This window comes from Somniosus microcephalus, chromosome 23, assembly GCF_052327205.1.
Source record: "Somniosus microcephalus isolate GS21.2 chromosome 23, FLI_Smic_1.0, whole genome shotgun sequence".
NCBI lineage: Eukaryota > Metazoa > Chordata > Chondrichthyes > Squaliformes > Somniosidae > Somniosus > Somniosus microcephalus.
Window position 1 is genome coordinate 64,591,693 of NC_141009.1, and position 24,997 is coordinate 64,616,689.

Sequence of the window (24,997 nt, forward strand, 5' to 3'; positions counted from 1 at the left end):
CAGTGAGTGATGTTAGTGATGGACTCTCGGTCCCAGTACTGCAGGGTGAGTGAGTGATGTTAGTGATGGTCTCTCAGTCCCAGTACAGCAGGGTGAGTGCGTCAGTGAGTGATGTTAGTGATGGACTCTCGGTCCCAGTACAGAAGGGTGAGTGGGTCAGTGAGTGATGTTAGTGATGGACTCTCGGTCCCAGTACTGCAGGGTGACTGAGTGATGTTAGTGATGGACTCTCAGACCCAGTACAGCAGGGTCAGTGAGTGATGTTAGTGATGGACTCTCGGTCCCAGTACAGAAGGGTGAGTGGGTCAGTGAGTGATGTTAGCGATGGACTCTCGGTCCCAGTACTGCAGGGTGAGTGAGTGATGTTAGTGATGGACTCTCAGACCCAGTACAGCAGGGTGAGTGCGTCAGTGAGTGATGTTAGTGATGGACTCTCGGTCCCAGTACAGAAGGGTGAGTGGGTCAGTGACTGCTCAGTCAATGGAGAAGTTAATCAGGCAGTGTGTAAAACGGGTTGCCAATTTGCAGTCGCGTGTTTGCGCTCCTGCCCAAGATGATTCTTTACACCCCAATGTTCTCCAAAGTGTTGCAGCTACAGACCCATGCTGCAATGCTCGAGATGGGTGAAAATAACTCATCCATCAAACATCTCTGTTACTATCTGTCTTCATCTGGTAGTGTTGGCACATTCTCACTATCCAGCAGCTCGAGCCTTCACTTTAAGGTTCTCACGGGGCCAGAGCCAATCAGTCTTGACTGTTTTTTGTGTTTCTCTCGGCCATTGTCAGTTTCACTCAATGGAGACAGCTCGTTTGTTGAATTATTTTTGCATTTCTGTGACTCTTCTCCCAATCAGTGTCATTCTGTTTGCTCTCTCCCACAGCAATGCCAAGATGATGCCTACGCAGGTCACGGACTCCCTGAAGTCTATTTTCCAGTCAGACGGAGGCCTCTCTGATCCCGAGTCCGAGCACCTTCTTGTGGAACTGGAGCGATGCCGCCGATTCCAGACAGAGACCTGGTCCTAAGCATCCCGGGATACGTCGGTTACAGCCAGCAGTGCGTCAGTTGCAGCGGGCTCGAAGCCCAGACTGCACAACCTGCCCATCCTGGAATGAGGTGTCAGTGAGTGCAGTCCAATTGTACGGCCTTCAACCCTGGGTTACAACCCCTGACTGTCACTGACGGCCCCTTTCACTCTGACCCTCGGGTGCTGAACGGAAGGTGATTGTATGTAGTGATGTCATTTATCATTCACAAAATTGTCCCATCAAATCACTGGTTACCCAGAATCTACCGTGAGGACACTGAACATTACAATTTAATTAAATAAAATGGATAAAAGTAGTACTGGGTTGGAGATTGGATCTGTTTCCCTTACGTGCGATGTTGGTGCTGAGCGTGACGGCAGACTCCGAGGCCACAGCCGAGAGAAGCTCCTTGTTACTGCTGATGGAGCCCAGAGTCCTCGGGGCGAGGGTGGGGGAGAGGGAGGAGGAGCTTCCGGAGGAGCTGCACAATGCGCACTCTGGCTTTGTCATGCAACTTGTTCCCATTGAGCTGCCAAATGAGGGGGCGATGAAACGCCAGAGCTGCAAACCTTCGCTCGTTCCTGGGAGTGCACCCCCCACCCCACCCCACCCCCCACACCCATCAGGCTACCCCCAGAGTCAGAGTCACCCGGCTCGCCTCACCCGAGTACCAGCACGGACACACACCTCCGGGGCCAGCGAGCGTCTCTACGCCAGGTGAGCTCGCCAGCATCACAATCCAGTATCGGGGAAAGGGGGAGACTGAGGAGGTGGAGGATGTCTCCTCCCCAGAGAGACCGGCTCGAAGGGGGCCATGGACCGGTGAGTGAGTGGAGTGCGAGTTAACGACTGCTGGTGGAACATCAGAGGGGCATGATCAATGGAGTCCAGGACAAATATATCGCAATAAAAAGCAAGAACAAACTAGCCAGTAATGACACACCATGGATAAATAAAGAAATAAGGGCAAAATTGAAACTAAAGAAAAAGGCACACATTAAGTACAAAGATAATAAAGGAGAGGGTGACAGAAGGGAATATGAAAAGGTTGGGAAAGAAGTCAAAAAACAATTCGGAAGGCAAAGAGAAACTATGAAAATAAATGATCAAGGAATATAAGAAATAACAAGGTATTCCACAGACACATAAATAACAAAATAAAAATCAGGATAGTGATAGGGCCACTAAGCAATACAATAAATTCACAGGTAATGACAGCGAAATGGCAGAAATATTAAATAATTACTTTGCCTCATTATTTACCAGGGAGACTAACAGGGTGGACAGGACTTTGGAAGAAGAGATCAAAAAGGATATAAAGACATTTAAGTTAGAAAGGGGGGAGATAATTGATAAACTAGAGAGGATAAAACCCCTGTTCTGGCAGGATCGCATCCATGCATATTAAAAGAGGTTAGGGAAGAGATAGCAGAGGCACTATTACATATCTATATATATATATAAAAATTCAATAGAAAAAGGAATAATGCCAGAGAACTGGTGGACAGCTAATGTGATTCCTGTATATAAAAAGAGACATAGAACAAGTCCAGGAAATTATAGACCAATTAGCTTAATGCTGGTAGGAAAGACAATGAAATCTTTACTCAAAGATGTAATAGAAACACATTTAGCAACTGAATAATTTATAATAGAGTCGTCAGCACGGATTCAAAAAGGAAGGTCATGCTTGACCAATCTTATTGAATTCTTTGAAGAAGTAACAGAAAGTGTAGACAGGGCAAGGTAGTAGATGTAATATATTTGGATTTTCAAAAGGCCTTTGATAAGGTACCGCATAGTGGACTCATGATTAAGGTCAGAGCAAGTGGAGTCGGGACAAGTAGCAGAATGGATAGCGAGCTGGCTACAAAACGGAAAACAGAGAGTGGGGGTTAAAGGTAGTTACTCAGATTGGCAAATGGTGGGAAGCGGTATTCCACAGGGAACGGTGCTGGGACCACTGTTGTTCACCATTTACATAAACGATTTAGTCTCAGGAACTGGAGGTATAATTTCAAAATTTGCAGATGACATCAAATTGGGTGGGTGTAGTTAATACAGAGGAGAACTGTGACCAAATGCAGGATATTAATAAACTTGCAGAATGGGCGAGTAATTGGCAAATGAACATCAATATAGGTAAGTGTGAGGTGGTACATTTTGGTAGGAAGAATAAGGAGGCCACATACTCCTTGGAAAATAAGAGTCTAACTGGGGTAGAGGAGCAGAGGGATCTGGGGTACAGATTTACACATGGCTAAAAGTAGTGACACACGTTAATAAGGCCATAATAAAGCAAACAAAGCTATGGTGTTCATTTCTAGAGGGATAGAATTAAAAAGCAGAGAAGTTATGTTAAACTTTTATAGAACCTTGGTTAGACCACCCTTGGAATACTGTGAACAGTTCTGGACTCCATATTTTGAGAAGGACGTAGAGGCTCTGGCGAATGTGCAAAAAAGATTTACTAGAATGGTACCAGAACGGGGAGGTTATACCTACAGGAAAGATTGAGCAGGCTGGGGCGCTTTTCTCTTTTTAAAAAAAAAGACTGAGGGGTGACCCGATAGAGGGCTTGTTAGGGTAGAAGTAGAGAAGATGTTTCCACTTGCAAGCGAGACCAGAACTAGAGGCATAAATATAAGATAGTCACTAATAAATCCAATAGGGAATTTAGGAGAAACTTCTTTACCCAAAGAGTGGTTAGAATGTGGAACTCCCCACCACAAGGAGTAGTTGAGGCGAATCACATTGATGCATTGAAGGGGAAGCTAGGTGAACACATGAGGGAGAAAGGAATAGAAGGATATGTTGATGGGATTAGATGAGGAAGGGCGGGTGGAGGCTCGTGTTGAGCATAAACACCGGCACAGACCCGTTGGGCCAATTGGCCTGTTTCTATGCTGTAAATACGTTTTAGATTAGGAGGGGGCGAGGCCCAAAGAAGAAAAGTCACCCAGTCCGAATGGGTTGCATCCTAGGTTGTTGAGGGAAGTAAGGGTGGAAATTGCAGAGGCTCTGGCCAAAATCTTCTAATCCTCCTTAGACATGGGAGTGGTGCCAGAGGACTGGAGGATTGTACCCCTATTCAAAAAAGGGGCGAGGGATAATCCCGGCAACTACAGGCCAGTCAGCCCAACGTCGGTGGTGGGAAATGTTTAGAGACAATAATCCGGAACAAAATTAATTGGCACTTGGAAAAATATGGGTTAATAAGTGAAAGCCAGCACGGATTTGTTAAAGGCAAATCATGTTTGAGTGACTTGATTGAGTTCTTTGATGAAGTAGCAGAGAGGGTTGATGAGGGCAGTGCAGTTGACGTTGTGTATATGGACTTTCAAAAGGCGTTTGATAAAGTAGCACATAATAGGCTTGTTAGAAAAATGGAATCTCCATGGGATTAAAGGGGCAGTGGCTACATGGATATAAAATAAGTTAAGGGACAAAGCAGAGAGTAGTGGTGAACGGTTGTTTTTCAGACTGGAGGCAAGTATACAGTGGCGTTCCCCAGGGGTCGGTGTTGGGACTATTGCTCTTTTTGATATCTATCAATGATCTGGACTTGGGTATACAGGGCATCATTTCAAAGTTTGCAGATGACATGAAACTCAGAAAAGTAGTAAACAATGAGGAGGATAGTGACAGACTTCAGGAGGACATGGATAGACTGGTGAAATGGGAGATGAAATTTAATGGTCAGAAGTGTGAAGTGATTCATTTTGGTAGGAAGAATGCGGAGAGGCAATATGAACTGAATGGTGCCATTTTAAAGTGAGTGCATGAACAGAGAGACCGGGTGGTGGAGGTGTATGTACACAAATCTTTGAAGGTGGCAGGACAATTTGAGAAGTCTTGTAAAAAGGCATGTGGGTTTCTTGGCTTTATTAATAGAGGCAGAGTACAAAAGCAAGGAAGTTATACTAAACCTTTATGAAACCCTGGAGTATTGTGTCCAATTCTGGGCACCTCACTTTAGGAAAGATGACAAGGCCTTAGAGAGGGTGCGGAGGAGATTTACTGGAACGGTATCAGGGTTGAAAGACTTCAGTTACATGCAAAGACTAGAGAAACTAGGTTTGCTCTCCTTGGAACAGAGAAGATTAAGGGGAGATTTGATAGAGTTGTTCAAAATCCTGATGTGTTTTGATGTGTTTCCTGTGGCAGAAGAGTCGGTAACCAAAGGACACAGCTTTAAGGTGATTGGCAAAAGAACCAGAGGCGACATGAGGAAAAAAATTACGCAGAGAGTTGTTATGATCTGGAATGCACTGCTGAAAGGGTGGTGGAAGCCGATTAAATAATAACTTGAATTGAATAAATACTTGAAGGGGAAAAAATTGTCGGGCTGTGGGGAAAGAGCGGGGAGTGGGACTAATTGGAGAGCTCTTTTTAAAAAGCCGGCACAGCCATGATGGGCTGAATGGCCATCTTCTGTGCTGTATCATTCTGATTCTGTGAGGCCATGGATGGATTTGAACACGAGGATGAAAACTTTAAATTCAAGGCATTGCTGGACCGGAAGCCAATGTAGGTCTGCGAGCACAGGGGTGATGGGTGAACGGGAAATGGTGCGAGTTAGGATACAGGCCGCAGAGTTTTGTATGACCTCAAGTTTATGGAAGGTGGAAGCTGGGAGGCTGGCCATGAGAGTATTGGAATAGTTGAGTCTGGAGGTAACAAAGGCGGGGCCGAGGGTTTCAGTAGCAGATGGCCTGAGGCAGGGGTGGAGACGGGCAATGTTTAAAGCCCTATATACTGTCCTAGTTATTTGATTCGTCAGGACACTGGTCCCAGCCCGGTTTAAGTGGAGCCCGTCCCAACAGAACAACTCTTTCTTTCCCCAGTATTGGAGATGGGAGAGTGGCGAGCGCCAGTTCAAACTGTCACAGGAGAGAGTGGCGAGCACCAGTTCAAACTATCACAGGACAGAGAGTGGCGAGCACCAGTTCAAACGGTCACAGGACAGAGAGTGGCGAACACCAATTCAAACTGTCACAGGACAGAGAGTGGCGAACACCAGTTCAAACTATCACAGGACAGAGAGTGGCGAACACCAGTTCAAACTATCACAGGACAGAGAGTGGTGAGCACCAGTTCAAACTGTCACAGGACAGAGAGTGGCGAACACCAGTTCAAACTGTCACAGGACAGAGAGTGGCGAGCACCAGTTCAAACTGTCACAGGACAGAGAGTGGCGAGCACCAGTTCAAACGGTCACAGGACAGAGAGTGGCGAGCACCAGTTCAAACTATCACAGGACAGAGAGTGGCGAACACCAGTTCAAACTGTCACAGGACAGAGAGTGGCGAACACCAGTTCAAACTATCACAGGACAGAGAGTGGCGAGCACCAGTTCAAACTGTCACAGGACAGAGAGTGGCGAACACCAGTTCAAACTATCACAGAACAGAGAGTGGCGAGCACCAGTTCAAACAGTCACAGGACAGAGAGTGGCGACCACCAGTTCAAACTGTCACAGGGCAGAGAGTGGCGAGCACCAGTTCAAACGGTCACAGGACAGAGAGTGGCGAGCACCAGTTCAAACTGTCACAGGACAGAGAGTGGCGAGCACCAGTTCAAACGGTCACAGGACAGAGAGTGGCGAGCACCAGTTCAAACGGTCACAGGACAGAGAGTGGCGAGCACCAGTTCAAACGGTCACAGGACAGAGAGTGGCGAGCACCAGTTCAAACGGTCACACCCCTTAGGTTAGGTAGTGGTACAGTTCTGGCTCGTGGTCAGGAACAGAAGGATGTGACTGCCAAGAGCTGACCATAAAGAAGAATACCCTCAGTCAACTAGTCCTGGGACTCAGTGAAGTAACTACTAACAATAACCAGCCCCAGGACAGTGACAGGGTAACACAAAGAATTCGACCCAACACAATCGTCGTTAAGCAAAAGGAAAAATATCTGACATATTGGGCAGAAACAACAAAAACCCAAAGCAAACTCAATTGCTACTTGGCCCTAAACAGACAATACAACATAGCTGATTACCTGACCATGGTAAAGGATAACAAACTGAGAAGAACCTTGACAAGGTACAGACTTAGTGAACATAGCCTAGCGATCGAAAAAGGCAGACACAGGCAGACCAGGCTGCCAAGAGAAGACAGGATATGCTCTCACTGCAGTCAGGGAGTAGTGGAGACAGAGATGCACTTCCTCACAGCCTGTGGAAAATATCAGGACATCAGGGAGAATTTCTACCAAAAATTCTCACAAATATGCCCTGAATTCAGAAATCTGAATGACAACCAAAAACTCCCATTCCTACTGGGAGAGGAGAGAAGCTGTGTAACACTGGCGGCACACTATGTTACAGCTTGCCATGAACAGAGGGACAACCAGTAAACTAAGAAAAGAATATATATAAACAATGCGAATGTATATTTATACACTCAGGGATATACCTGTTTATACACTGTATGAATAGAACTGCGTTTATGTGCTCAACCATAAATGTATTTTGATGCTTTGGCAACATAAGATGTAACTTATCATGCCAATAAAGCGATTTGAATTGTGAATTGTGAATTGTGACTGCAACTCAGGCAGGTAAGGGGACCCCAGGTGCAGTGCTGGAGGAGCCTCAGCCTTTGCCCTTATCCAACAGGTATGAGGTTAATGCTGCCTGTGTGTACGAGGGCAGTCTGCAGGGTGGATGAGCAAACTGACCACGGCATCGTGGTACAGGAGGCCATTCAAGTGGGGGTGGGGGGGGGGGGTGAAAAGGAATGTTGTAGTGGCAGGGGACAGTATAGTCAAGGGGATAGATACTGTTCTCTGCAGCCAGGACCGGGAGTTCCGAAGGCCATGTTGCCTGCCTGGTGCCAGGGTTAAAGATATCTCCTTGCGGCTGGAGAAGAACTTGGAGTGAGAGGGGGAGGATTCAGTTGTGGTCCACATAGGAAACAACGCCATAGGTAGAACTAGGAATGAGGTTCTGCTGAGAGAGTTTGAGGAGCTAGGGTCCAAATTAAAATGCGAAACCTCAAAGGTAATGATATCTGGATTGTTACCTGAGCTACGCACAAATTGGCATAGGTTTACCTCTGGGCCGCAAAAGGAGACTTTCAAAGCTTGGTTTGCTGGATGGGTGTGGAGGTGGAATGTCGAGGTAACGGTCTTTTGCGGGTTTGGCTGAAGTTGCCTTTGGCAGAAGTAGGCCTCCATCCTCTGTAAACCACTGGTCAGGGTCTCCTCGGTCATGGACAGATTCATGTTTTGCGTGGCCAAGGCAATGTCATCAGCGTATATGAACTTGTGGGACTCTGTTTCGGGGAGATCACAGGTGTAAACGTTGAATAACATGGGTGCCAGGACAGAACCCTGTGGGAGTCCGTTGTTCAATGTCCTATATCTGCTCTTCTGAGTGCCAGTGTACACACGGAAGCGTCAGTTGCTAAGCATGGAATTGAGAAGATGGATCGTTTTCCTGCAGAGTAAAACGGTGGAGAGCTTGAAAAGCGGTCCATGCTATGTTATATGCCACTGACAGGTCCACACGTGCTACGGTGGTCTTGAGCTGGCGCTGGATCGGGTGGATGCGGGGAGGATGTTCCTGATGATGGGTGAAACTAGAACTAGGGGGCATAGTCTTAGAATAAGGGGCTGCTCTTTCAAAACTGAGATGAGGAGGAACTACTTCACTCAGAGGGTGGTAGGTCCATGGAACATGCTGCCCCAAAAAGCTGTAGAAGCTACATCATTACATAAATTTAAAACAGAAATAGACAGTTTCCTAGAAGTAAAGGGAATTAGGGGTTACGGGGAGCGGGCAGGAATTTGGACATGAGTCTAGGTTCGGATCGGTCATGGCCCTGTGGGTAGCGGAGCGGGCCCAGGGGCCGTGTAGCCTGATCCTGCTCCTATTTCGTGTGTCTAATTCTGTTAGATTCAGGAGATGGTTCTGTGATAGTAGATTGGCGGTTAGGATCAGATCAGCCATGATCTTATTGAATGGCGGAGCAGGCTCGAGGGGCCGATTGGCCTACTCCTGCTCCTATTTCTTATGTTCTTCGATGTGCGTTATTAAAGCTAACACTTGGTCGTAGCAGTTACGGTTGCTCCAAAAGCCCGCTTGCTCCTTAGGAATGGTTGGCTCGATGATGGGGGCTAGTCTATGGAGTCGTAGCCTCCAGCACTATATAACAAGTGCAAGGTAAGGAGATCGGGCAGTACAGGAAATTCTTTATTATCCGGCACCGACAGGACCGGCGTGGTGCCGGTTTATCAAAAAGTCCGGATTACAGAGAGGTATAGTAAAAGGTACGAGAGCCCCGTACACAGCAACAAATCCAGGCTTCCCTGTTGCTTAGCAACATGTGCAGGAACTCCGGCCACAGACCAAGCATCCCTGTTGCTTAGTAACAAGTGCACGAACCCCAGTTACACAGCCACAGATCCAGGAACTGCCACTAATATGAAGTAAAACTTACCTGAACCTACTCCTGAATTTTGCCGGTTAACAGATTTCCGGTTATTTAGGTGCCGGTAAATCGAGAGTTTCCTGTAGCTGGAGGCTTCACAAGCATTCTTCCCCTGCTTCAGGTGGATGTCTTACTACCATTGTACAGGGCTTTGGTGAGACCACTCCTGGAGTACTGGGCACAGTTTTGGTCTCCTTATCTCAGGAAGGACATTCTTGCAATGAAGGTTCACTAGATTAATCCCTGGGATAAGAGGGTTGTCCTATGAGAGTTGATCTCATTGAAACATATAAGATACTGAGGAGGATTAACAGGGTAGATGCTGAGAGATTGTTTCCCCAGCTGGAGAGTCTAAAACTAGGGGGCGGAGTCTCAGGGTAAGGGGTTGGCCATTTAAGACTGAGATGAGGAGGAATTTCTTCACTCAGCGAGTTGCAAATCATTGGAATTCTCTACCCTTGAGGGCTGTGGATGCTGAGTCATTGAGTATATTCAAGGCTGAGATAGATTTTTGGACTCTAGGGGAATCAAGGGATTATGGGGATCAGGCGGGAAAGTGGAGCTGAGGTTGAAGATCAGCCATGATCTTAATGAATGACTGAGCAGGCTCGAGGGGCCGTATGGCCTATTCCTGCTCCTAATTTTTATTTTCTTATGTTACTAAGGTGGAAGTAGTCGGTCTTGGTGATGGACTGTGATTTGCATCAATGTATAATATTGCATCTGGAAGGTCTACAAGAGATAAGATGACTGTTTCAACCAGAACTCTTATCACTCTGAAATCAACTGATGGATTAGGTAGAATTTTTCCAGCTCAGTGTTTGAATGACAGATGTCATCTTGATTGGTTCCCACTACCAGCTTCGTGCTCCTGATTCGAACTCCATCAACCGACACAGCTGGACGAGGTGGTCTGCAACCTCGGGGATGCCCGTCACCCCCAGTCACCTGCTCCAATCCATTGCTGGAGCCCAAACCAAAGGGCCAGCTTCTGGCCAGGATTCTCCCTGTCCCCACCATTCAGGCTGCAGAGTCCCACTCCCCACCCACCTTCCCCAAGGAGGGTCTCTCTGGATCCTGGGAGGAGCTGTAGTGTGGACCCTGTGGGTCACCACCCATCCCCACTCACCCAGCATGGCGCTGCACCACATCAGACCCCGCCCACAATCCACTGCCCAGGCCCCGCCCACCCACACACCCCACCCACTGCCCAGGCCCCGCCCACCCACACACCCCGCCCACTGCCCAGGCCCCGCCCACAAACCACTGCCCAGACCCTGCCCACCCCCACACCGTGCCCAGGCCCCGCCCACAAACCACTGCCCAGGCCCTGCCCACCCACACACCCTGCCCAGGCCCCGCCCACCCACACACCCTGCCCACGGCACTGCCCAGGCCCCGCCCCCAGTACGAGGTCCCCGCTCCAGGCCACACTGATTGGCTGCACTCTGACTGCGGTTCCAGTCATTGTTCACTCGCGCCTCCTCACGCCCCGCGCGCTGGCCCCGCCCCCGGCGTCTCCATTCACAAACTAAAATCCCATTTGCGATATTGCGGTCACAGGGGGCGGGGCCAAGGCCACACTGCTTCCGGGTTACTCTGCCGTAAGACGAGGAAAAGCAGGGTCCAGGAGAGAGAGTGGCCGGAGTAAGGAGACAGTAACTAATTAGTAACCAATAGTGTAGCCAATATTGTAACTAACTAGCAACCAGTATTTTATCTAACTAGAGTAACCAATACTGTAATTAACTAGTGTAACCAAAACTTTATCTAACTACTGTGTAACCAATACTTTAACTAGAGTAACCAATATGTTAATTAACTACCCTGTAACCAATACTATAACTAACAACCCTGTAACCAATACTGTAACTAACCACCGTGTAACCAATACTGTAATTAGCCACCGTGTAACCAATGCTGTAACTAGCCACAGTGTAACCAATGCTGTAACTAACCACCGTGTAACCAATGCTGTAACTAGCCACAGTGTAACCAATGCTGTAACTAGCCACCGTGTAACCAATGCTGTAACTAGCCACAGTGTAACCAATGCTGTAACTAGCCACAGTGTAACCAATGCTGTAACTAGCCACAGTGTAACCAATACTGTAACTAGCCACCATGTAACCAATAGGGAGCCCGGTACCAGCTGAGTAGGATGACCGATTCAATACAACACCAGTCCCACAGGTTTCAATACTGAGCACCAAGTGTGTTTGGATGAGGTCTCTGAGACTGATCTGTTTGATAATTGACTGAATGGTGCAGCCTGGTTAGTTAGATCAATAAAGGGAACTGCTCCTAAACAGCACAGTTCTTTAATATCTGATTCCCTGGTCAGTCAGGTCTGTGACTTTGATATATCTCCCCTGCATCTAAAAAATACATTGTTTTCAGGATGTGGCTTATGCTGGTGAAGCCCCATTCATCGCTCGTTCCTGAGCGCGCGAGTGGCTTGCTCGTCTGCTAGAGGTGGCATTGGGAGTTAACCAGTTAGTGTGGGCCAGACTGAGTAGAGGTGGCAGGTTCCCTTCCCTCTCAGACAGCAGTCAACCCATTGGGCTTTTTCACAATTTGGCAGTTTTTACACTGGTGCCAACCCACAAATTACCAGAGTTTAGTTCCACAACTTTCCACGGTGGGATCTGAACCCACAGGTTACATACAGGTCTAGTAACTGTGCCCCATGCCCACCGACACACAGCTGTCCAAGGAGGAGTTAGCTCTGAGCCAGTCCTGTTAGGGTAAAGTCTGGGAGCTGGTAATTCACGCTCTCTCAGCCACACCAAGCTCCTGATTCCCTGCAAAGTCTTGAAGATTTTTGCGCAGTAAAGAAAACATTTGAAGTTCAGTTCTGACTCTCTGAAATATTCAATCGCAGTAGAGATGGAAATGTCTGGATGGGGGAGGGGAGGAGGAGTGGGAGTGGCACTGGGAGGCGGAGTGACAGTGTTACTGATTAGTGGGCTGCTTTCTGCTCTGGAGACTAGAGACGAGAAGGTCCCCCCCAAATAGGTTCTGAGTTTTCTGGTCAAACCTTTAGCAGCAGTGCTCGGCCCGCCCTGAATTCCAGCCCTGCCCGTGTGGGTGCCGGGCTCTGTCTGTCGTTTTCTCACTGTGCTTTACTGTATTTGTAGGTTCCGGAGTTTCCTCCCCAGTGTAAGGATGATGCAGACAGAATCGCTCTTACACAGTGGCTACTCACACCCCCTGCTCCGTGCCTGGCAGACCTGTGCCACCACCTTCAACGCAAGCAACCTCATCTACCCCATCTTTGTAACGTAAGTGCGGGCGGAAGGGAGCAAGAAGGAGTGTGATCCTGAGATTTTTATATAAAAAAAAAAGGGAGTTAAACCAATTCTCCTGTTCCATTGAGAATGGTAATGCTGCAATCAGTCCTAGAGATAGTGACAGCCGAGGTCCAGGACAGGTGCTGGCTTAATATTAGTGCTCTGTGACATTGTCTAACTGACATTTACTATCTACCCGTTTCAGTGACGATGCCAATGCTGTGGAACATATTGCCAGCCTCCCGGGACAGGCAAGGTAGGAAAAACTTTTCTGTGAAGTGTCCTGTTGTGGGTGGCTCTCGCTCTCGCTCTCGCTCTCTCTCTCTCTGACAGTGAATTAGAGCAGGCAGTCACACAAGTCCAGACCAGTTTTTGAATAGCTCAGCTTGAAAGTGGACCGACGCCTAGAGAGGTAGCAAGGGAGCCCTGGAATATGGGAACAGGAGGAGGCCATTCAGCCCCTCGAGCCAGTTCTGTCATTGTGAGATCATGGCTGATTTGTATCCTGACTCCACCCACCTGCCTTTGCTCCAGATCTCTTAATACCCTAGTCTAGCAAGAATCTATCAATCTCCGCTTTAAAATGATTAACTGAGCTAGCCCCTACTGCTTTTTGTGAGAGTTCCACACTTTTCTACCACCTTTTGTATGAAGAAGTGTTTCCTAACTTTTCTCTCCTGAATGGCCTGGCTCTGATTTTTAAGGTTATGTCCCCTCGCCCTCGACTCCTTGCCTCCCCCCACCACCAGCAGAAAACGTTTCTCTCTATCTTCCCTATCAATTCCTTTCAAAATCCTAAAAACCTCAATCAAATCACCCTTTAATCTTCTATATTCCAGGGAATACAAGCCTAGTTTATATAATCTTTCCACATAATCTAACCCTTGGAGCCCTGGTAACACTCTGGTGAATCTGCGCTGCGCTGCGCTCCATCCAAGGCCAATAAATCCTTCCTAAGGTGCGGTGCCCAGAACTGGACCCGGTGCTCCAGGTGTGGTCTGACCAGGGCTTTGTGTAGTTATAGCAGAACTTCCTTTATATTCTAGCCCTCTAGTTATAAAGGCTAACATTCCATTAGCCTTTTTGATTATGTTTTGTACCTGACGACGACACTTTGGTGATCTGTGTACATCTTTATTAATTTCCATGAACCAGGCAGCCTTGGGATTTGCGTGTTCTCACTGTGAATATGCTATACTGTTCATTCATGTAGTTTATGTAATGCCACCGGTGATGTGAAGATAGCAGCAAAAGCTGTCGGAGAGGGGCAGACCTTGCCTCACACCGTAGAGTAACGTTCTTGGGATCAACCAAACAGCAAGTCCTACGAAGCTGATCCCAGCTGGAGTGACTGTGTCTGTGTGGAAGCTGATATGCCCTCAGCCGCTAGTGTGTGTGTTGCTGGCTGCAGATAGGTGTGGACAGTGACACAGCAGAGCTTCCTTGCTCTCGGTCACAGTAACCTTGCAGCTGAGCAGCCTTATCCCACTCTGCAGGAGCCGGTCGTATGTGTGACTCACTCCCGATATGACACTGGCTCTCCTGATACCGATGGGAACCTGCAAGTTCATCCTGACCGGCCAGAGCCAGGGGACAAGCTGAAGTGTGGCCAAGACTGCAGATTGAGGGCAGCCTTTGCTGTTGTGTTCACTGTACGCTGCTGTGTCTCTCTGCTAATTAGATTAAACCTGCCCTGGTGACTGGCTGTTTCTGGGTTACTTCACTGATCTCGATCGATATAGACTGAAGATTTCAACAAGAAAAATGTACTCTCCAAACAGAAGTATTTCTGCTGTTGCAAACTGTAACTTTTTTTTATACAAGCCTGGGGCGGGACCCCCCGCTAACCCACCCAGCCCCCCGCCCCCGCCCCCCCCCCACTAACCTGCCCGGCCCCCCGCTAACCTGGACCCCACTACTAACCCCAGACCCCCCCCCCCCCCCCAACTAACCTGGGACCCCCCCACCCACCCCTCGTTAACCATAAAGCAGACTGAGCTAACCAACCTGGCTGTAAGGGGGCCAAATGAAGTGTTTGGGCAGCAACCAGTCCCTCCTGGTGGTGAGCCCACGATGCCAAACTCAACCCAACGTGACAATCTCGCAGCTACAAGAGCAGACTGGTGCAGCAATGGTGGAGAGTGAGCGCTAGGAGCTAAAGCACATTGTTGGGGCAGAGTGAAGGGAGTCTTACTCTGCAGCCACCTGTGCTCACCTGGCAGTGCCTGATCCTGACACTGGCTCCCTGACATCGGTAGGTTCCCTTTCCCAGCACAAACATCCCTCGCCTCCATAAGTACAAAACGCACCGGGGAAAATAGGGAGTTGTTTAATTCTGAAAGCCAGAGACTGTTTTAGGCTTTTTTGAATGGAGGAACTTTGCCTGACAACAGGTTAGCATGATTCAATCATTACAGTGTCACGTCTGTTACATGAATGCTGTATATTTCAGGCTGCAGGTTAGTAAGGTACATCGGATGGTTTTCTCTTCACCTCTTCGGAGTGTGGGATGACTGTGCAGTGCATTTCCCACTTTGTGTTAGCAGGGCTGGCCTGCTGGGTGAAGGCTTGGTGTAATCGGAGGGGGTTTGTCTCTGGGTCTCACTCTGCACCTGTCTCCCAGGTACGGTGTCAATAAACTGGAGGAGATGCTGCGCCCCCTTGTGGACGAAGGCCTGGCTTGCGTGTTGATCTTTGGAGTTCCAGCCAAACTCCCCAAGGTAGGACTGAAAGAAGCACCGTGCCGAGGCTGAGCTCGCCCCCGGGAGAGAGACTCCCAACGTTACACTGCAGTGCACCTGCATACCTTTAGAAACATTACCTTTTGTGCTGTTGGGAGCTTGTTGCAGCCTAAAAGAAAGAAGGAACTTGCATTTGCATCGTGCCTTTCACACATTGAGACGTCCTGAAATGCTTCACAGCCAGTCAGCAATGTTTCTGATGTGTGGTCGCTGCCACATTATTAGCGCACAGCAAGATCCCACAAACAGCAGTGAGCCAAATGACCTGTTCATCTGATTTGATGGTGTTGTCTGAGAGATTAAAAACTTCAGTTTGTGGGAAAAACACAATTTGAGCACTTTTCCGCAGAAGACTAAATTTCTGTTAAGTGTTCCACAATGAATAATTCATAATTGATCTACTAAAGTGAATTGAAAGCATCAAACATTGCATTGCTGGAACTGTTTCAGCGTGGCGGTTTCGGGTAGCAGTAACCAGCTGGAGACACACTTCCAAGTGGTGTTTGTCATTTATTGCGATATACTGGCTGGCACCTCTGCCTCTCCAGCTGAGACAGCACCTGCTGAGTTCAAGGTGTGCCTCGCTGCCAGCTTGGCTCAGTTGGTTGCTGTCTTGTCTGTGAGTCAGGAGCTTGTGAGTTGAGAGGCCCCACAAATCCATGAGCACGTAATCTAGGCTGTTTTAAGTTGTCAGCCGTGACACACACTCCCCCGAGTCAGAAGGATGTGGGTTCAAGCTTCACTCCAGAGACATGAACCCATAATCTAGGCTTCCACTCAGTGCAGTACTGAGGGAGTGCTGCATTGTCAGAGGTGCCATCTTTCAGATGAGACGTTAAACCAAGGCCCCGTCTGCCCCCTCGGGTGGACGTAAAAGATCTCGTGGCACTATTGCAAGAAGAGCAGGGGAGGTATCCCTACTGTCATGGCCAATATTTATCTCTAAATCAACACCTGAACCAGATTATTTGGTCATCATCTCTTTACTGTTTGTGGGCGCTTGCTGTGCGTAAATTGGCTGCCGAGTTTCCTGCATTACAACAGTGACTACATTGGCTGTGAAGTGCTTTGGAACGTCCTGAGTATCTGCAGTGCCGTTTGTTCGTTTGGATGGGAGATTAAGACGGGGCTGCAGCTGTTTATTCCGGTGACTGAGCTGGGCACTAAAGATCCCACAGCACTATCCAAAGAAGAACAGAGATTTCTCCTGATGCTCTGGCCGATACTTCGCTCTCAACCAACACCATCAAAAAAACCTGCTGTATTTGCTTCCTGAATAGTTCACCTTGTGGAGCTCCTGGAGACCTTTCGCTGCAGTGTGAAGTGTTGGTGGAAGTCAGGCTGCTGGGAAGTCACTTCCCGAGGGGTCCGTACAAAGACAACTATTTGGAAACTGCTTTCCGGTTTAATCTCCCGTCTGCCACATGTGCCCTGTCCCTCATATTAGTGTTCCGCAGTACTACAGGGCAACATAGAGGATCACAGTCAGGAGAAAGTATAATGAATCTCTCTATCTAACCCGTGCTATACCTGCCCTGGGAGTGTTTGATGGGACAGTGTAGAGGGAGCTTTACTCTGTATCTAACCCGTGCTGTACCTGCCCTGGGAGTGTTTGATGGGACAGTGTCGAGGGAGCTTTACTCTGTATCTAACCCGTGCTGTACCTGCCCTGGGAGTGTTTGATGGGACAGTGTAGAGGGAGCTTTACTCTGTATCTAACCCGTGCTGTACCTGCCCTGGGAGTGTTTGATGGGACAGTGTCGAGGGAGCTTTACTCTGTATCTAACCCGTGCTGTACCTGCCCTGGGAGTGTTTGATGGGACAGTGTAGAGGGAGCTTTACTCTGTATCTAACCCGTGCTGTACCTGCCCTGGGGGTGTTTGATGGGACAGTGTAGAGGGAGCTTTACTCTGTATCTAACCTGCCCTCGGAGTGTTTGATGGGACAGTGTAGAGGGAGCTTTACTCTGTATCTAACCCGTGCTGTACCTGCCCTGGGGGTGTTTGATGGGACAGTGTAGAGGGAGCTTTACTCTGTATCTAACCTGCCCTCGGAGTGTTTGATGGGACAGTGTAGAGGGAGCTTTACTCTGTATCTAACCTGCCCTCGGAGTGTTTGATGGGACAGTGTAGAGGGAGCTTTACTCTGTATGTGTGAGCGATTGCAAGGACCCTGTGATTCAAAAGCCTTTTTGTGTGGGATTGAGAAGACTCTGGTGGGGGGCACTGGGTAATGAGACTCCAGGTGGGCAGCTCCTGACTTACTAGCACTCGGTCTTAGTAAGGTTGTGTTTTCTCTGACAGGATGAGAGAGGGTCCGGAGCAGATTCTGAGCAGACCCCAGCCATCCTGGCCATTAAAAAGCTGCGGCACACGTTCCCAGAGCTGGTGATTGCCTGCGACATTTGTCTGTGCCCATACACTGCCCACGGGCACTGTGGTGAGCAAACCTTCCTCCAGTAGAGACCAAGACCCTTCTGCTTCTCGGCTTCAGGTTACAAAATGGGGCGCTTCATACGCACTGAGACAGCGTGTCAGCCTGAAGCTGGTGGGTCAGACGGTGAGAGATGAGCACTGTGTCTGGACCAGGCCAGGTGTAAACGACTGTTGATGGATCAGATAGTGGCCCTGGTAGTACGGGAGCGGGGGCTGGGTACAGTGAGCTCGAGCCTCCGAGCAGGCGGCACACCCAGAGAGTCCGGGGGACGTGGAGACCCTGCCCATCTTAACGATTGGGCCTCAGTCCCATAACCTCCATCAGAGTCCCGCGCAGCATAGTGGGAACGTTAATGGGCATTAGACTGGGAAAAGGGCGGGGAATGGGCTCTATAATGGGGACAAGGGCGGGGAATGGGCACTGGGATAATCATAGAATGGTTACAGTACAGGAGTCCATTCGGCCCGTCGAGCCCGTGCCGGCTCTCTGCAAGAGCACTTCAGCTAGTCTCGCTCCTGGCCCTTTCCCCGTAGCCCTGTGATTTTTTCCCTTCAGGTACTTATCCAATTCCCTTTTGGAAGCCACGATTGAATCTGCCTCCACCACCCTCTCAGGCAGTGCATTCCAGATCCTCACCACTCGCTGCATAAAAAAGTTTTTCCTCCTGTCACCTTTGGTTCTTTTGCCAATCACCTTAAATCTGTGTCCTCTGGTTCTCGACCCTTCTGCCAATGGGAACAGTTTCTCTCTCTACTCTGTCCAGACCCCTCATGATTTTGAACACCTCTATCAAATCTCCTCTCAAACTTCTCTGCTCCAAGGAGAACAACCCCAGCTTCTCCAGTCTATCCACGTTACTGAAGCCCCTCATCCCTGGAATCATTCTTGTAAATCTTTCCTGCACTCTCTCTAAGGCCTTCACATCCTTCCTAAAGTGTGGTTCCCAGAATTAGACACAATACTCCAGTTGAGGCCGAACCAGTGTTTTATAAAGTTTCATCACTCTGTGCCTCTATTTATAAAGCCCGGGATCCCGTAAGCTTTTTTAACCACTTTCTCAACCTGCCCTGCCACCTTCAGTGATTTGTGCACCTATACCCCCAGGTCTCTCTGTTCATCCACCCCCTTTAAAATTGTATCCTTCAGATTATATTGTCTCTTCTCGTACTTCCTACCATAATGTATCACTTCTCACTTTTCTGCGTTAAATTTCACCTGCCACGTGTCCGCCCATTCACCAGCCTGTCTGTGTCCTCTTGAAGTCTATCACTATCCTCCTCACTGTTCACTATACTTCCAAGTTTTGTATCATCTGCATATTTTGAAATTATGCCCATCATCCAGGTCATTAATATATATCAAGACTAGCAGTGATCCTAGTACCGACCCCTGGGGAACACCACTGTATACCTTCCTCCAGTCCAAAAAACAACCGTTCACCACTACTCTCTGTTTCCTGTCACTTAGCCAATTTCATATCCATGCTGCCATTGTCCCTTTTATTCCATAGGCTTCAACTTTGGGGATAAGGGCGGGAATGGGCTCCACACTGGGATAAGGGCGGGAATGGGCTCTACACTGGGGATAAGGGCGGGAATGGGCTCCACACTGGGATAAGGGCGGGAATGGACTCTACACTGGGGATAAGGGCGGGAATGGGCTCCACACTGGGATAAGGGCGGGAATGGACTCTACACTGGGGATAAGGGCGGGAATGGGCTCCACACTGGGATAAGGGCGGGAATGGGCTCTACACTGGGGATAAGGGCGGGAATGGGCTCTACACTGGGATAAGGGCGGGAATGGGCTCGACACTGGGATAAGGGCGGGAATGGGCTCGACACTGGGATAAGGGCGGGAATGGACTCTACACTGGGATAAGGGCGGGAATGGGCTCTACACTGGGGATAAGGGCGGGAATGGGCTCTACACTGGGGATAAGGGCGGGAATGGACTCTACACTGGGGATAAGGGCGGGAATGGGCTCCACACTGGATAAGGGCGGGAATGGACTCTACACTGGGATAAGGGTGGGAATGGGCTCTACACTGGGGATAAGGGCGGGAATGGGCTCTACACTGGGGATAAGGGCGGGAATGGGCTCCACACTGGGATAAGGGCGGGAATGGGCTCTACACTGGGGATAAGGGCGGGAATGGGCTCTACACTGGGGATAAGGGCGGGAATGGGCTCTACACTGGGGATAAGGGCGGGAATGGGCTCCACACGGATAAGGGCGGGAATGGGCTCTACACTGGGGATAAGGGCGGGAATGGGCTCTACACTGGGGATAAGGGCAGGAATGGGCTCCACACTGGGATAAGGGCGGGAATGGACTCTACACTGGGGATAAGGGGGGGAATGGGCTCTACACTGGGATAAGGGTGGGAATGGGCTCCACACTGGGATAAGGGCGGGAATGGGCTCTACACTGGGATAAGGGCGGGAATGGGCTCCACACTGGGATAAGGGCGGGAATGGGCTCCACACTGGGATAAGGGCGGGAATGGGCTCCACACTGGGATAAGGGCGGGAATGGGCTCTACACTGGGGATAAGGGCGGGAATGGGCTCCACACTGGGATAATGGCGGGAATGGGCTCCACACTGGGATAAGGGTGGGAATGGGCTCCACACTGGGGATAAGGGCGGGAATGGGCTCCACACTGGGGATAAGGGCGGGAATGGGCTCTACACTGGATAAGGGCGGGAATGAGCTCTACACTGGGATAAGGGCGGGAATGGGCTCCACACTGGGATAAGGGCGGGAATGGGCTCTACACTGGGGATAAGGGGGGGAATGGGCTCTACACTGGGATAAGGGCGGGAATGGGCTCCACACTGGGATAAGGGCGGGAATGGGCTCTACACTGGGATAAGGGCGGGAATGGGCTCCACACTGGGATAAGGGCGGGAATGGGCTCTACACTGGGGATAAGGGCGAAAATGGGCGCTACACTGGGATAAGGGCGGGAATGGGCTCCACACTGGGATAAGGGGGGGAATGGGCTCTACACTGGGATAAGGGTGGGAATGGGCTCTACACTGGGATAAGGGCGGGAATGGGCTCCACACTGGGATAAGGGTGGGAATGGGCTCCACACTGGGGATAAGGGCAGGAATGGGCTCCACACTGGGATTATGGCGGGAATGGGCTCCACACTGGGGATAAGGGCGGGAATGGGCTCCACACTGGGTTAAGGGCGGGAATGGGCTCTACACTGGGGATAAGGGCGGGAATGGGCTCCACACTGGGGATAAGGGCGGGAATGGGCTCTACACTGGGATAAGGGCGGGAATGGGCTCTACACTGGGATAAGGGCGGGAATGGGCTCTACACTGGGATAAGGGCGGGAATGGGCTCCACACTGGGATAAGGGCGGGAATGGGCTCCACACTGGGATAAGGGCGGGAATGGACTCTACACTGGGATAAGGGCGGGAATGGGCTCTACACTGGGGATAAGGGCGGGAATGGGCTCTACACTGGGGATAAGGGTGGGAATGGGCTCTACACTGGGGATAAGGGCAGGAATGGGCTCCACACTGGGATAAGGGCGGGAATGGACTCTACACTGGGGATAAGGGGGGGGCATGGGCTCTACACTGGGATAAGGGTGGGAATGGGCTCCACACTGGGATAAGGGCGGGAATGGGCTCTACACTGGGGATAAGGGCGGGAATGGGCTCCACACTGGGATAAGGGCGGGAATGGGCTCCACACTGGGATAAGGGCGGGAATGGGCTCCACACTGGGATAAGGGCGGGAATGGGCTCTACACTGGGATAAGGGCGGGAATGGGCTCTACACTGGGATAAGGGCGGGAATGGGCTCTACACTGGGATAAGGGCGGGAATGGGCTCTACACTGGGATAAGGGCGGGAATGGGCTCTACACTGGGATAAGGGCGGGAATGGGCTCCACACTGGGGATAAGGGTGGGAATGGGCTCCACACTGGGGATAAGGGTGGGAATGGGCTCCACACTGGGGATAAGGGCGGGAATGGGCTCTACCCTGGGATAAGGGTGTGAATGGGCTCCACACTGGGGATAAGGGTGGGAATGGGCTCCACACTGGGGATAAGGGCGGGAATGGGCTCTACACTGGGATAAGGGCGGGAATGGGCTCCACACTGGGGATAAGGGCGGGAATGGGCTCCACACTGGGGATAAGGGCGGGAATGGGCTCTACACTGGGATAAGGGCGGGAATGGGCTCTACACTGGGATAAGGGTGGGAATGGGCTCCACACTGGGGATAAGGGTGGGAATGGGCTCCACACTGGGGATAAGGGCGGGAATGGGCTCTACACTGGGATAAGGGCGGGAATGGGCTCCACACTGGGGATAAGGGCGGGAATGGGCTCCACACTGGGGATAAGGGCGGGAATGGGCTCTACACTGGGATAAGGGCGGCAATGGGCTCTACACTGGGATAAGGGCAGGGAATGGGCTCTACACTGGGATAAGGGCGGGAATGGGCTCTACACTGGGATAAGGGCGGGAATGGGCTCTACACTGGGATAAGGGCGGGAATGGGCTCTACACTGGGATAAGGGCAGGGAATGGGCTCTACACTGGGATAAGTGTGGGAATGGGCTCTACACTGGGGATAAGGGCGGGAATGGGCTCTACACTGGGATAAGGGCGGGAATGGGCTCCACACTGGGGATAAGGGCGGGAATGGGCTCCACACTGGGGATTAGGGCGGGAATGGGCTCCACACTGGGATAAGGGCGGGAATGGACTCTACACTGGGATAAGGGCAGGGAATGGGCTCTACACTGGGATAAGGGCGGGAATGGGCTCTACACTGGGATAAGGGTGGGAATGGGCTCTACACTGGGGATAAGGGTGGGAATGGGCTCCACACTGGGGATAAGGGCGGGAATGGGCTCCACACTGGGGATAAGGGCGGGCATGGGCTCTACACTGGGATAAGGGCGGGAATGGGCTCTACACTGGGATAAGGGTGGGAATGGGCTCTACACTGGGGATAAGGGTGGGAATGGGCTCCACACTGGGGATAAGGGCGGGAATGGGCTCCACACTGGGGATAAGGGCGGGCATGGGCTCTACACTGGGATAAGGGCGGGAATGGGCTCTACACTGGGATAAGGGTGGGAATGGGCTCTACACTGGGGATAAGGGTGGGAATGGGCTCTACACTGGGATAAGGGCGGGAATGGGCTCTACACTGGGGATAAGGGCGGGAATGGGCTCTACACTGGGATAAGGGCGGGAATGGGCTCTACACTGGCATAATGGCTCTTGGTTTCTTTGTTCTAGGAATACTCCGGAAGGATGGGACATTGAACAATGAAGCAAGCTGCCAGAGACTGGCAGAGGTGGCACTGGCCTATGCCAAGGCAGGTGAGTGTAGAAACCGGGAGCAATGAGCTCTCCAAAAGCTGTACTTTTATAATAACACAAAGCTTTGGGGGTGGGGGGTAGCTCAGGGAGAGCAGGGAATTCCTCTTTTATTACACACAAGTTAGCCTATTCACAGCCAAAAAAATGCAATTCAAAGTGACAGTCCCAATCACACAAGCATCATGTGATCGAGCTGACTGTTGGGCATGGAGTGGGCCCAGCTCACGGGGGTGAAAGTTCACCCTGTCTGCACATGAAATGAGCTTTACCAGTGTTGACCCAGTGGCTGGCATGGGGAGTGGAATTGGCAGAGGGGGCATCAGGTGGTAAGGCTCACTCTTGGGTTGGTTCAGGGGGAGCTTTGACCGGAATCTAGCCTGTTACCTACTTTGTGCTTGATACGGACAACTGAGGCAAAACAATGGAAAAATCAGCCAGTTCCCAAACACTGACCTCGACTGAATCAAAATTCCCAACTGAATAATATTAAAAACATTCCCATTGTGAAGATCTCCATGCTCAGCCTCTCTGCCTGCTCCGAGGATTAAGCACAGTAGAGGTCCCTGTGTCTGATTCTGCTGCAGAGGTTGGGCCGAGGCTCAGTAGAACTCTCGAGGACATGTTTGACTCTCTTGTCCTGTCCCATGTCCTGTTTCAGTGGCTGGTGAAGCTCCCAGATCAGCAATTATTTCATTCAGTTCTCTGGCACCTCGTTGAACACAAAAGCAAAGTTCATGAAAAATGCCGGAAATATGAATTGTGAATGTTGTGTTCATTAGGATGTGCCGTACTCTTGCTTTCATTGCGGGTTTTTAGTGAGGAAGAGAAAAATCTGCGATGTGTTTAACTCAGTTGATGTGTCTGTCCCCACCCAAAGGCTCCTTGTGGTCTAGTTGGTGCCGTGCATCATCTACACAGCTGTCCTATGGCTGTCTGAATGTAGACACAAGCTTGTATTAAGGAGGCAAGAGAATCTGAAACCGAGCAATTCTGGGAGTTAAAACATGGTCTGTTAATGGGAGGTGACTGGTCTACACCCAGGATAGAGAACACTCGGAGGGACACTAACACCAACAACAACTTGTATTTATATAGTGCCTTTAACGTAGTAAAACATCCTCAGGTGCTTACAGGAGCGTTATCAAACAAAATTTCATAGCAAGCCACATGAGATATTAGGGCAGATGTCCAAAAGGTTGGTCAAAGAGGTAGGTTTCATGGAGCATTTTCAAGGACAGGCAGTGAGGCGGAGAGCTTTCGGGAGGGAACTCCACATCTTGGGGCCTAGCACTTGAAAGTCTGATGATACAGAAACAGTAAGTGGCAGATAGTGAAATCTAAGACCCGGTTGACCTTTTACGGCAAGACTGAAATTGGTGTCAGACTGGGATCTGTACCAGGAGGCTGCTCGTCTGTAGAGATCTCCTGAAACCCACCGTGACGACAACAGCTTGTATTTATATAGCACCTTTAATGCAATAAAACGTCCCAAGGTGCTTCACAGGGGTGACACCGAGCCATACAAGGAGATGTTGGGGCAGGTGACCAGAAGCTTGGTCAAAGAAGTAGGTTTTACGGAGCATCTTAAAGGAGGAAAGAGAAGTAGCAAGGCGGAGAGATTTAGGGAGGGAATTCCAGAGCTTCGGGCTTTGGCAGCTGAAGGCACGGCCGTCAATGGTGGAGCGATT

At 50.1% G+C, this 24,997-nt stretch overlaps 2 protein-coding genes across 7 annotated transcripts in view; both read left to right on the plus strand.

The window, feature by feature from the left end:
- The window catches only part of ndor1 (NADPH dependent diflavin oxidoreductase 1), a 142,770-nt gene extending 141,423 nt beyond the window's left edge, over positions 1–1,347 (plus strand). For all 6 annotated transcript variants that reach the window (XM_085965937.1, XM_085965939.1, XM_085965935.1 and 3 more), the window contains one exon: positions 884–1,347. In XM_085965937.1, the coding sequence (XP_085822063.1) occupies positions 884–1,028 (145 nt within the window). In that variant the 3' untranslated portion in view covers positions 1,029–1,347. The remainder of the gene's footprint in view (positions 1–883) is intronic.
- A 9,686-nt stretch (positions 1,348–11,033) lies between these two features.
- The window catches only part of alad (aminolevulinate dehydratase), a 30,536-nt gene continuing 16,572 nt past the window's right edge, over positions 11,034–24,997 (plus strand). The window contains exons 1-6 of the mRNA XM_085965945.1: positions 11,034–11,115; positions 12,609–12,752; positions 12,967–13,017; positions 15,385–15,481; positions 17,806–17,941; positions 23,226–23,309. Of these exons, the coding sequence (XP_085822071.1) occupies positions 12,637–12,752; positions 12,967–13,017; positions 15,385–15,481; positions 17,806–17,941; positions 23,226–23,309 (484 nt within the window). The 5' untranslated portion in view covers positions 11,034–11,115; positions 12,609–12,636. The remainder of the gene's footprint in view (positions 11,116–12,608; positions 12,753–12,966; positions 13,018–15,384; positions 15,482–17,805; positions 17,942–23,225; positions 23,310–24,997) is intronic.